Source organism: Bos grunniens, chromosome 4, assembly GCF_055505025.1.
Source record: "Bos grunniens cultivar Pamir isolate PY7600 chromosome 4, Bosgru_T2T1.0, whole genome shotgun sequence".
In the NCBI taxonomy this organism is placed as follows: domain Eukaryota; kingdom Metazoa; phylum Chordata; class Mammalia; order Artiodactyla; family Bovidae; genus Bos; species Bos grunniens.
The window spans coordinates 3,506,563-3,519,158 of NC_141168.1; the positions used below are offsets into that span (position 1 = coordinate 3,506,563).

Genomic DNA, 12,596 nt, shown 5'->3' on the forward strand with positions numbered 1-12,596 from the left:
ACAACAGGCACAGGCTCCCGAAGATTTAATGTGAGGGGCATGGAACATAAACTCTTGAAACCCGCCTTCACTCTCTGAGAGGATGCCACACGCCCACCATCACAGTCAGGTGGTTTCTCCACTGAGCCCTCCCTCACTGCAGGCCTGCCCTGCTCCCCGCCAGGCCCCCTAACTGACTCCAAGCCCTACTCACCCCTTCCCTGCCCTCCGCTCTACACACACGCACAAAACTAACCCAAGCCTGCTGTTTGCACCACGTCTCTCTTAGGCTTGGTGTTCAGCGTGTTCTTCCTGTAAAGACCCACGGCACTCAGCTGGGGATTAGGTCTTCCACACCCCAGGCTCACCCCAGACCCCCCCAATCCCGTCTTTCCCCATGCAGAGTCCCAGGAGAACAGCCCTGCTCTGGCCTGGCCTGGCACCCCACTAATTCCAGGAAGACGCTGGCTCACTGAAAAGGTCAAGCTCATTTAATGATTCACCCGACCTGGAATATCTCCTCTCAGTCTCCATCTATTAAACCAAACAAAATAAAACTTACTCGACTATAAGGCTCTGCTCAAGCCAGACTTCCTTTTTGAGATTCTTTATGGCATCTCTTCTTTTGTGTTCATTGTTTAAAATACCCATTTGAGGCATTTAATTTTATATTGTTATATAAGCAAGGAGTTCCAACCAGTCCATCCTAAAGGAAATCAGTACTGAATATTCATTGGAAGGACTGATGCTAAAGCTGAAACTCCAATACTTTGACCACCTGATGCAAAAAACTGACTCGTTGGAAAAGACCCTAACGCTGGAAAAGATTGAAGGTGGAAGGAGAAGGGGACGACAGAGGATGAGATGGTTGGATGGCATCACCAACTCAATGAACATGAGTCTGAGTAAACGCCAGGAGTTGGTGATAGACAGGGAGGCCTGGTGTGCTGCAGTCCATGGGGTCGCAAAGAGTCAGACATGACTGAGCAACTGAACTGAACTCAACTGATATGTCTGAGTCCTTCCTTTTCAAGAAGATTTTGAACTCCTTAAGGATAGAAACCATGCTTTGTTGCTCAATACAGCACTTCACTGTTGACTTATCTTTTCTGCTTCCACTGAAAGCAAAACAAGAAAGCCTTAGAAATTAATTGCAGCAAGTCAGGTTGAGATGAGATTAAAAAAAGAACTTATTGAGCACTGAGAATTGTAGATCGTTGAGGCTACAGACATTACTTTTAAGAGAGAAATTAAAATCACAAGGGCATTTTAATCACCTGAGTGTCATGGAACAGGTCTTAGCTTTGAAAAAATTTTAAAGGGAATTTTATTATGGTAGGGGTTATATCATTCCTCTCCTTGTAACAGAAAGGATTTGAGCTGGCTAGAAAGTACAGTCTGATAAAATTTAATTATGAGACTACAAATACATATTGGGGACATATTACAATATGAAGAAATAACATTCCCAGGCAGTCACCCGGAGCAAAATTCTCTGCTGTGCACTGCACATGTATTCCCCTTGATTCTTATCGGGTGCCTACGAAATGGGCACTGTTGTTAGCATCCTTGTAAGAGTGTGGACGCGAAGCTCCGTGGAAGTACAGCAGCTCTCGAGGTCATACGGCCAAGGTCAGCTGCCAACTGGGACTCGTCTTCAGGTCCATGAGACCCCAGGGCTTCGGTCTGTAACTCCCGGGTCACGAGGTCCGGCAAGGCGCTGGGCACTGCGGTGTGTTCTCAACCCAGGTATCTGTCTTCTAAATAAAGAGAATGCTCTTCTATGTCCCAGCCTGTGAAGTTCGAGAGTAACCCTGGGCAGAAGGAATCTAGGTCTCAGCTCGTCATTTTCGCAGATGTGACTTCATAAGTCAACCGGAACTCCAAAGGAGTACGATTTTGTACGGTTTGTTTGGTAAAGGCAAATAAGCAAGGTCAGGGCAGCAATATCGACAGAAGGCCGCCCGGCGTGCGCACGAGGAGAGCTTCACGTGCGTCTCAGTCCCTGTCCCATTCCTGCTCTGTCTGCCAAACTCCAAAATGCCAATGCTACCTAATTACGGGGTGTGCCCAATTTTTCTTAAAATTGATGTCTGTTATGGAAGGGTTGAGTTTCTCCAGCCCATCTGATTTCCAGAATGATCCTAATAGATATGAAAACCTGCAAATTACATACAAATATAACTTTTTACAGAAAAGCACTCAAGTCAAAGGGAAAACTAACCCAAGAAAAAACTCATGTCAGGAAAACTCCAAGAAACAGCAAATCTACCAAAAACTGCTACGAAAACACACGATGGACCCTTAACAGAGGACATTTATCTGGCTCGCATTTCTATCAGTCTCTGTCATCAAGTGCTGCTCTACTTTGCTGCAGTTCCGATATAAACACTTAGTAAAACACTCTATGTTAAAAATTAACTAGCTTTAATTCTGGCTTACTAAACTAGTCTGTGTAAAAGACACATGTCCTTTGAGGACACAACTTTGAAAATTTAGTATGTGAAAGTCAAACACCCCTACCATGAGGCTCCAGATCTTCCAACAGATGAAAATTCAGCCAGCTCGGGGTTCTCATTATGACTCGAGCCACTGCATGTGCCCTGGGGTCTACCCCAGGCTCCAGCTGCGGAGGTCAGAGCTGGGGATGGAGGGGGTTAAACAGGGGTCAGGGAGGCCTCCTTCTCCCTCGTGAGAGAGACAGAAGAGAGGGTTCACCCACCCCAGATCCTTCCATCACTGGCAAAAAGGAAGGAAGCCAGAGTTTAGGGGGTGCTGAAAAATTAATTGGGTTCATCTCTGTGATTGTTCGGAAAGCCTGAAGCTAAGGGAGAAAATCTAAGTTATAAATGCCAAGTAATCCCATCCTGCAGCTCGAATGGCCTTGGGCTGGAAGTGAGGGACTGCAGGAAGAGAGGGATGAGAGGAGAGGTGAGAAAAAGATACACGTCTGTGTCTCCAGAAATATCAAGAGGAGCTCTCATATGTTCTGCCCTATGAGTAAATGCTAATTTAAATGTTTTCATAGAGACGTTTCTATTTAAAGAGACAACTGTGCTTTCCTCACCACCCCAAGCCCACCTACAGGGCTGTGCTCTTGCCTGGCCACCAGGCAGGGCCCTGGTACAACTGACTGACCTCAACAAGCCTCTCTCAGACACTGAAGCTGCATAAGCTCAAGGTCTAAAGGCTCACCCAGTTTGGAAATCTACTGTCTCATTAATACAAAGAAGACTTTGATGATACTTGAAACTCATTCATTTATTGTTCATAAATGACCAGCCAATCCTAAAGGAAATCAACCGTGAATATTCACTGGAAGGACTGATGCTGAAGCTGAAGCTCCAATACTTTGGCCACCTGATGGGAAGAACTGATTGACTGGAAAATACACTGATGCTGGGAAAGAATGAAGGCAGGAAGAGAAGGGGACGACGGCGGGTGAGATGGTTGGATGGCATCACCGACTCGACAGACATGTGTTTGAGCAAGCTCCGGGAGATGGTGAAGGACAGCGAAGTCTGGTGTCCTGCAGTCCATGGGGTCACGAAGAGGCGAAGAGTGGGACACGACTTAGTGACTGAACAACGACAAAATGATCTTATGCTAAAGAGGAGGAGCTGGGCGGTCAAACAGTGATCGCCATTTTCGGAGCCGCTTCAGTTTACATGAAGATGAGATGAATCACAGGTGTCCTCACCCACCAGAGGCTGTTTCCCGTAAGTGCAGCAAGCACTCTGTTACACCTTTCAATCCTACGAAAGCCCTTATGTAACTGAGCAGGGCCCCATGGGGCCTTCCTGGAGGAGAACCCTTCCCAACCCACGTTCTCCACCTGCCTCTTGTCTATAGAAAAACTGTAGCCTACCTAGGTTTCCCTCAAGTTCCCAAGAGGAAATTTAATCATAGAATGGAGAAGATGCAAAAAGAAAGGAGAAAAGCCAAACAAGGCAACATAATAATAGTTTAGCCATTAACCAAAGTCAAGGACCTTTAGCTCCTCCTCCAGGGCTACGGATCGTATTCTGAGCCACGTCCTCTGAGCTGTGTTGCAGATACTGATGCCCCCACCAGCTGGGAGAAGTTAACTGTAAGCTGCACACAAGCACGGAGACCCCAGACCAGTTGGAACCAAAAGGACACATTGACGCTTACTTACCTCACCACCAGTCGGTCAGAAGGCTGTCCATGAGCTGGTCGCATAACCCACGATCCCCCTCCCTCACCCTGTCTTTAAAAACCTTTTCCTGGCGCCTGCAGGGAGTCTGGGCCTTTTAAGCACCAGCTGTCTGAACTCCTTGCTTGGCGCCTGCAATCAATGCGCACTTTCCTTCACCGCAACCTGGTGTCAGTAGGTCGGCTTTACTGCATTTGGGCGAGCAAGTCCACGCTTGGCTCAGTAACACTTAGGAAAGCAATAAATCAGCACGGGTAAAAGTCTGATTTTACAGCTGCAGTGTAACACCCAAGGGGACTGTTTGAGGCGGACGGTGGACGGTGAGCCCAGGCTGTGTTGGAGTCCAGGTCTCCTGGACACCAGCCACGAGAAGGCAGGACGGAGGAGAAGGACGATTTCCTCACAAGAGTGATGTGCTAGGGTGAACACGCATGAGACTCAACCAATATGCGAAGGCAGTGATGATTACCACGACTGTTTAAAAACACGGAAAGCAGCTCACTCTCTGCTGACATCCCCTATGGGGGATTGTCACCCTCATCGTGAGCACTGAAACTAAGCCTTCAGCACAGACCACCTTGCCCTCAGGTTTGCAGTCCGTCTGGCAAACTCGTGCCAGGAGATGTATTTCTCCTAAATGCCACCTGATGCAGTGAAATATGTGCACCGTGTGTCAAGCACAAAATGCTTTTAGAGTTTTGAGTTTTACAAATTTATCCTTCATCTAGGATAAATTCTATTGCTCCCAGAAGGGATAGATAAATCTCAAGGCATAATTATACCCCTGCTGGCTGTGACCTTTGAAGGTGCATATCTGCTTGAAAAATAATAGAATACTCCCTCCTCTGTGAAAGACATTTGAGTTTCTATCTGAACTATGCTTTAAATAAAACATGCCCATGCATACTTTATTTTCACGACAGGGGGTCATCTTTAGTTTCTTGGGGCTTGAGTTTTCTAACAGTCTAACAGAAGCGACTAATCACATTTTGCCGCATATTTACATGCATCCTTTATTTATCTGAAGTCCAAAATGAAGTTATTTTATCCATGCTTGTCTTCCAAGGATATGCCCATATTCTACCCAACTTAGTTGTGAAACATCCATTCTGTGGTCAATGCTCTCCTACAGAACAATATTTTTTTAATCAACTCCTGCTGTTTGTTTCCATTTGCTTAGGAAAATTAGGATGCCTTCCCCTAAGTCATCCCGGGAAACCACACAATATTGCCAGCAGCACAACCCAATGCCTTTGAACATTTCCTGAGTACCTCACCTTGTCAAAAAAAAGTGAGAGAAACTGTGGAAGGTAGAGATGAGGACAGAAGAAGGGCGGTGTGGGGGTGTGGGGAGGGGGACTGTAGTGGGTGGAGGAGGGGAGGGAGGAGGGGGAGGAGCGGAGAGAAAGAAAAAACAGAAATGGAAGCAAGCAAACGCCATCCTTGCCTCATTCTCCTTGTTCTGCAACTGGTCTTCCATGCGCCAACTCAACAAATGGCTTCATCCAACTTTAACCTCGAATCAACACCTCTGGATTCCAAAGATGAGCCCCTGACGACACACTCCGCTGTGTATACCCAGAGCTGAAAACTCTGCCAAATCACGCACTCACGTCTTTTCCTTCCCACTCACACTTCTGGGTCCCAAGTCTTCCCGTTTTGAGAAACAAGATGCGCTCAGGGTGCTGCCCTTTCTACTGTGTATATAAACCGGGAACCCCCCTGGGAGTCAGAAGGTGAATCACCATGCCCTGGGGGGACTGAAGGTGATTACAAATCACAGGGTGGGGGGTTGGTGATTGGGGGCTGGGGCAGCACCTTACCCTGCAGGACCTGGAACCTGGGCACCAGAGCAGGAGGCGGCGCAGCTGCTCTGGGAACGGGGCTTCACTAACAGGCGAGGAGCTGGACTCACTGACACCCCTACCCCCACCCCCACCCCGGGGCCTGGGGGCACCCCAGAGGTTCCCACAGCATCAGGACACTTCACTGTCAAAAGCTAAGGTGCTGTATTTCCTGCCCTAGGAATTAAGCAACTAGTCAGCGTTCCACCCCACTCTGTTCTGCAGATTCCTCATTAGAAGAAAATGAAAGAACCATCTTACCCATGAGGGATTTTGCTCAGGACATAATATCCAGTATAGGAGTGTTGATATATCTGAAACAGACACACAAAAAAACAAGAAACAAAAAAACAAGCATTGAGATCATGGTTGTGATTATATTTTTCAAATCACTGTGAATCCTAATAAACAAGCCTGGACCAAAAAGCATGTAGTCAGGAGACCAGGCAGCCAAGTCTTTTATTTACTCAGGAAGTAAATTTGCATATCATGTCAGTCTTTACTTCCACCATTTGCATGTGGTTTACTGGGTAGCCAGAGGCTTGGTGTCATTTCCATGACTACCTGGTTTGTGATTAAATCGGGGCAGAGATTTCCAGCTCAACTAATGTTAGCACAGAACTAACGTGGACGGTGCTCACTGGAGGCTTCCTGACAGCCAGCTGGACCAGAGATGGGGAAACCCAGGCCCGGCGGGAGGTCCCTGAAATCTCAGGCAGAGTCCACTCTGTACCCTCAGTGATACCAGAGCCAAGATGGGCTTACCTGGGCAAACTCCTGTCCCCTGGACAATTCGATGTGCGTGTTTTAGTTTCAGAGAGTGGCCAATAAATTAAGAGCTCATTGCAAGGGGAACGTAGCATTTCCAAACTCCTGTAAGCCTCGGGTCTCAGATGTCCCTCTTCAACTCTTGAGCCAGGAGATTACTCCCCAACCAAATGCAGTGACTAGAATGCAAGGGTCACCCCCAAAGAAGGGAGAACGTGGCCTCTGTCCTCTCTAGCTTTCTGGAGAGAGACCCTTTAGGGGTGGTGTGGAATGTGATGTGTTGGTTACCCTGAAAGGATGAAGTGAGAACCGTATTTCACTTTCCTTGCTCTGGAAACTTCTGAGGCACCCACACAGGGTGCCCTGTGTGGGCCAGCGCTCGCTGACTGGCATTTTAAAACCAGCTTTCTAAAGATAACGGGTGAGGGACATGCAGGCCAAGGAAGACAGAGCTACCGTAGTGCGTGTGCATATGGACACGCTTGGTGCAATGACGGACGTGAGCCTGCAAAGGAAAATGGGGGGGTCTGCTAACACCCCCGACTCCACGCCTGGTCTGGGCCCCCAGATTAACCTCGAGGGGATCACAGCTATTTGGCGAAGAAAGGACCCAGATATAAAAATAAAAAACAGAACTTAATTGCTAAAGAAATTTCGCTTCCAGTGACCCCAGGACTCCTGCACTAGACCCCCGGGCCCTGGGATGGTGTGCTCAAGGGCAGGAGACGGTCATCCAGCTGGGAGTCTAGTTGAAACTCTGGTCCAGGTGTGAAGAAACAGCTTTGGAGGAGCAAAATCGTGATGAAGAACACCACACGCTCCTGGAGCAATCTGAGCAGGACTCCCCCCACACCCCCACCCCAGGACCGAGCTGCTGTTCTGAAGTGCTACAGTGCTGCTCCCCCAGGAGAAGAAGGCGGGGCCGGGGTCCCAGCCCCTGTGTCCTGAGCAGACTGACGCTCAGAGAGCCCCTTGGAGGTCCGGGAGCTTTGCCAGAGGGTGCCTCTGGGGACGGAGACGGGAGCGGAAGCTGGGTGGCCTGGACCGTTTCTCTACGGCCACGGCGTCTGTGCTGGGCTGTTCAGTCTCCCCAACAGTGCCCTTTCACACTACGTGGCTCACCCCATTTTCACGGTGACCCCAGGCGGCACCTCTGTTTGCTCAAATGGGAAAGTGAGGCCCTGCAAGGGGCGTGGAGGATGGAGCAGTGGTGGAGGCACGAGGAGAGGAGGAGGGCTGGGTCCTAACTCAGTGACCCCGACGGGGTCAGAAATGATGGCCCGATGCTTCCGCACAGGCTGTAAACGGTACTGAGGTCTCCCAGCTCCTTCTCGGGGCATTTGCTCTGCAGAAGGATGGCTGTCAGATTGTGAAGACACTCAAGTGACCGCAAGGGGACGAGCGAAGGTTCTCCCCCATGAGATGACCATGAGCCAGCAAGGCACAGGGAAGCTTGGAAATTGATTCTTCACTCACCAGTCAGGCCTGCAGATGACACGGCCCTGACGAACAACCTCATAAGAGAATGTGAGCTGGGGCCACTCAGATCTAAGATGGTCCTGAGTTACTGACCCACAGTAACCATGAGACAGGAAGTATTGGTTGTCTTAAGCCACTAAGTTTCGGATAGCTTCTCACACAGCAGTTGGTAAATAATACATCTAGTTTAAATCCAGATGATAAAGATTAACTATTAAATCAGAAGTGGACAGACTTCTGAGTTTCTGGATTCCCTCCCTATAACCTTTCAGCAACTTCTAAAACAAGTAGACAAATTACCTATCAAAGAGTCCGTACAGAAGAGCTGAGGGGTGGGGGGCATTATGGACCAAAGCATTTGGAAAAAGCCTTTGAGGTTCCCGTAGAGAATGGTCCAGAGCACAGGGGATGAGGTGGTCGTGACGCTGCTGGGAGAGCGGGGAGCATTTCTGGAGCACGTTCTACGCACTGGCAGTACGCCAGCTCCTCAGCATCCGTGAATGCGCTCAATCTGCACGGGCCGGGTATTATTATCCTATCTTTTGGATAGGAAGACTGAATCAAACCCATAATACTTGAGATCCATTTCTCTCTAAGCACATGATGGAAATTGCCTGAACAAAGGGTACAGCTCTTAATTCTCAAGTTACAAGTCCAAGTTGGTTGTTGTCAACTGAAAAATCCAGGATACCAACAGCTATAATACATATGCAAAGTAAGGACACGTACTTCTTGCTTGGTCGAAGCCCTATTTATTTGGCCCATCTGGAAATAGTGATTTCAGTTCATTCTCTGGTTATGACATTCCCAAACCCCTAGACTTACATCTTCACACCTCTTTAAATATGCCTGCAAATGACCCTGAAATTCAACTCTGTGGATATCTTCTGAGTGGAACCAAAGAGAAAAAGGAAGACAAAACTAAAATAACCTAATAAGGATAATAGAATAAAACGATGAGAGAGCTATCCATTTACAATTCTGCCTCTGTTCTGTCAGGCAGGAAGAAAAAAACAAGCCTATAGGGATGGGAAATGTAACAGAATATCTAGAAAATGAAACCACTAATTAGAAAGATTCAAACAAGATGAAAGAGAGTCAAGAAGTAGAGACAGATAAAACCTGAAGCTGGAGTACCTATGTGCCAAGTACGTATGTAAAAGAAGCATTCCAGGGTAAACCGTGGATGCAAATGAAGAGCCTTCAGCATGAAACTGCAGTTATGACTCAAGAGCTACTCTTAAAAAACGGGGAAGTAGGAGGAAGATGAAGTGATTTTCTCAGCGCTCCAAGATGAAACAATCAAATACCATTCTCCTCTGCAAAATGTTCCCTCAACCTGGAGCCAAAAGAACCACAAAGAAAACTTTGAAAGAGGACAAATTTCAAGTGTTTTCATTTGCACAATGCCTCATCTTGAAAGACATTAAAAAAAAAAGTTACATCTCCCTGAAAGAATTTGAGATAAAAGCCTTTTTTGTGTCTGTGTGTGGACTCTCTCTCTCTTGTATTTATTTATGCATCTTTCTTTAAAACAGACTCTAAATACTTCTGATCATGGAAAAAAGTACAAAGAGCTGGAAGTTAGTAAGACTGCATTGTTATTTTTGTGTGAGTGAACTTTTAGAAGTTTATGAATATAAGGTTTCTTCCCACACCATCAAATTTCCCTTGGAAAGTAAACACATGAAAATCTGTTACCCAAAATACCATTCACAAGATGGAAAAGCAATTTCATCATATTGTTTCTTTTTTTTTAAATGTATCATACAATATAGTTGACATCGGCATTCAATGATTTGGAAAAATAACCCAATTTTTTGGGCTAGGTTCATATTTGGCCTACATCTAATATATCTGAGGGCTTCCCTGATGGCTCAGCTGGTAAAGAATTCACCTACAATGCAGGAGACACAGGTTTGATGCCTGGGTTGGGGAGATCCCCCGGAGAAGGGAACGACGACCCACTCCAGTATTCTGGCCTGGAGAATCCCATGGACTATACAGTCGCAAAGAGCTGGACATGACTGAGCGACTTTCACTTTAATATTTCTGAAGCATCACTCTGTGCGCAGCCTGCTTTCTTATCCTCTCCCACATCACCCTCTGAGAAACACCGACTTTGACTTCCCTCTGGTCTTTCCCACTGCAGCCTCACCAGGTACACTGAGATGGACTCACTTTATGCCCTCCCTCTATGAAATCTCCCACTCTTATAGTCTTAAACCATGGTTACCTGAATATTAATTTCATGGACCTGTTTCCTCAATGGTAGGCCAGTGTATCAGACTCCCCCACTGACTTCTTTCTCCACCTTAGGTTCACAGGCACCCCAGACTCAATATTCTCCGAAAGAAACTTTTCAACAACCCTTAAAACCTAGCTTTCTTTTCGTATTTCCTATCCTGGTTGGTGGTGGCTCCCTCATCCCCTCAGTAAACTGAGCTGAAAACTGAGTTTTTCTTAACTCCATTATTTGCCTCCTTCCTCCTCTGGCTCAATTCCATATATCCCCAAATGGTGCTGAAATAATTTCTCAAGTCCTTCTCAAATCCATCGCCCATCCGTCATCCCTAAGGCAAGTGCCCTGCTTCAGACCCCTGTCCATCCTGCCTCTCCTACAAGAGAAGCTACCGTGTTCTTCTCTAAGACTAACTTCTGAGACCTTGACCCCATTCCCTTCTGCTTCCTGTTGAACTTGATTATCAACTCTTCTACCACAAATTACCCCGCCTTATATTTTTCATCAGGCTTCCCAGGTGGCTCTAATGGTAAAGAACCCGCCTGCCAATGCAGGAAATGCAAGAGACACGGGTTCGATCCCTGGGTTGGGAAGATCCCCTGCAGGAGGGTATGGCAACCCACTCCAGTATTCTTGCCTGGAGAATCCCAAGGACAGAAGAGCCTGGCGGGTACAGTCCACAGGGTTGCAGAGAGTTGGTCACAACTGAGTGTGCGTGCACACACACACACACACACACAGCACATATTTTTCATCACTCCCTCTCCATGGTTTTGTCTCTCTGATCTGTTGAATTAAAATCTCCCACATGAAAAAAATCCTTGGCCATTTCCCTCCTCCCCCAAATTCCTTCTCTTTAACTAGCATGGTACTTTATAAGGAAAGTCTGCACTGCATCACTTTCCATCGCTTCAAGCCCACTGCATCATCCTTCTGACGTTCTCATAGTGCCACCTCTGCGTGTCTGTCCCACTGCCGTGCACGACAGCGTCTTATTTTCCAGCCCGCTGGCTCACTCTGCAGTGCGTGACAAAGGCCACAGGAATCCTTCTCCCCTCTTCGTTCCCAGGCAGGTCACTGGCCTCGGTCTCCTCCCTGCCTGTCCTTTCTGCTCTGCAGACCCCTTGAACGGATGCAGGCACCAACCTGCCACCCACGCAAGTTCCCCTCGTTGGTCTGCACTCTTGGTCTGGAAGGACATTGCTTCCTTATGTGACATCGTCCTGAGTTCATATTTTCATGCTTGATCTACTTGACTTCTAAGCTCATATTTTGGCTTATGTTGGGCCTTTCAGCATGTTTTTGCTCCAAACTGTCATAGCACATTCAATATTTTGAAAACCAAATAAATTCTTCTTCTAAAAATTCTCTCTTTTTTTCCTTTGGCTGCACTGTGCAGCACGTGGATCTTAGTTCCCCCTCCAGGGATCGAACCTGCGCCTCCTGCACTGGAAGTGTGGAGTCTTAGCCACTGGACTGCCAGGGAAGTCCCCTAGAGGATTCCCTTTTATGTTCTTGCATGTATCTGGTCTCTCGGTAGAAGCATCTTGGAATCAGCTCCAACCACTCCTATTCCTTCCTCCTTTCCTACTGTCCAGGTACAACTGGTTTCCAAATTTCACTGGACTGTGACTTTGGAATGAACCTTAAATTCACAGCACAATTTCCACCCTCAGTAACAATGCCCTAGTTTGATGCCTGAGTTATCATAATGACCCTCCAGGTGATCTTCCAGCCTCTGGCCAGAACTCCCCTCCTCCCCAAGGCCTGGAGAAGTCCTTTATCACAAGGGTCGGGAGCTGTGGGTGGCTGTGCTGGTTTGGAATAGTTTGGGAGTAGGATGCAGGCACTCCTGTGTATCCACTATAACTACAACTCAGTTTTATACTAAGACATATGTATTTAGTTTTATACTAAGACATATGTATTTAGTTTTATACTAAGACATATGTTCAATTCCCAGCCTGAGCATCATTTGATGGGTGAACTCAGACAAATTACTTAACCTCTGAGCCTGAGAAGTAAAAGCTGTGAGTATTTGCTTAGGAAATTTAAGCCATGAGAAAGGAATCAAGAATGCTCATGTTTAAATTTTAAGAACTATATA

General features: G+C 47.0%; 1 protein-coding gene across 6 annotated transcripts in view; it reads right to left on the bottom strand.

Annotated features, from left to right (window-relative positions):
- Positions 1-12,596, bottom strand: part of DPP6 (dipeptidyl peptidase like 6) — an 801,122-nt gene that overhangs the window by 192,884 nt on the left and 595,642 nt on the right. For 5 of the 6 annotated variants that reach the window (XM_086394726.1, XM_086394729.1, XM_086394728.1 and 2 more), the window contains exon 6: positions 6,262-6,314. The exons of the other annotated variant lie outside the window; for it this stretch is intronic. In XM_086394726.1, coding sequence (XP_086250852.1) covers positions 6,262-6,314 — 53 coding nt within the window. The remainder of the gene's footprint in view (positions 1-6,261; positions 6,315-12,596) is intronic. 6 annotated transcript variants of the gene reach the window in all.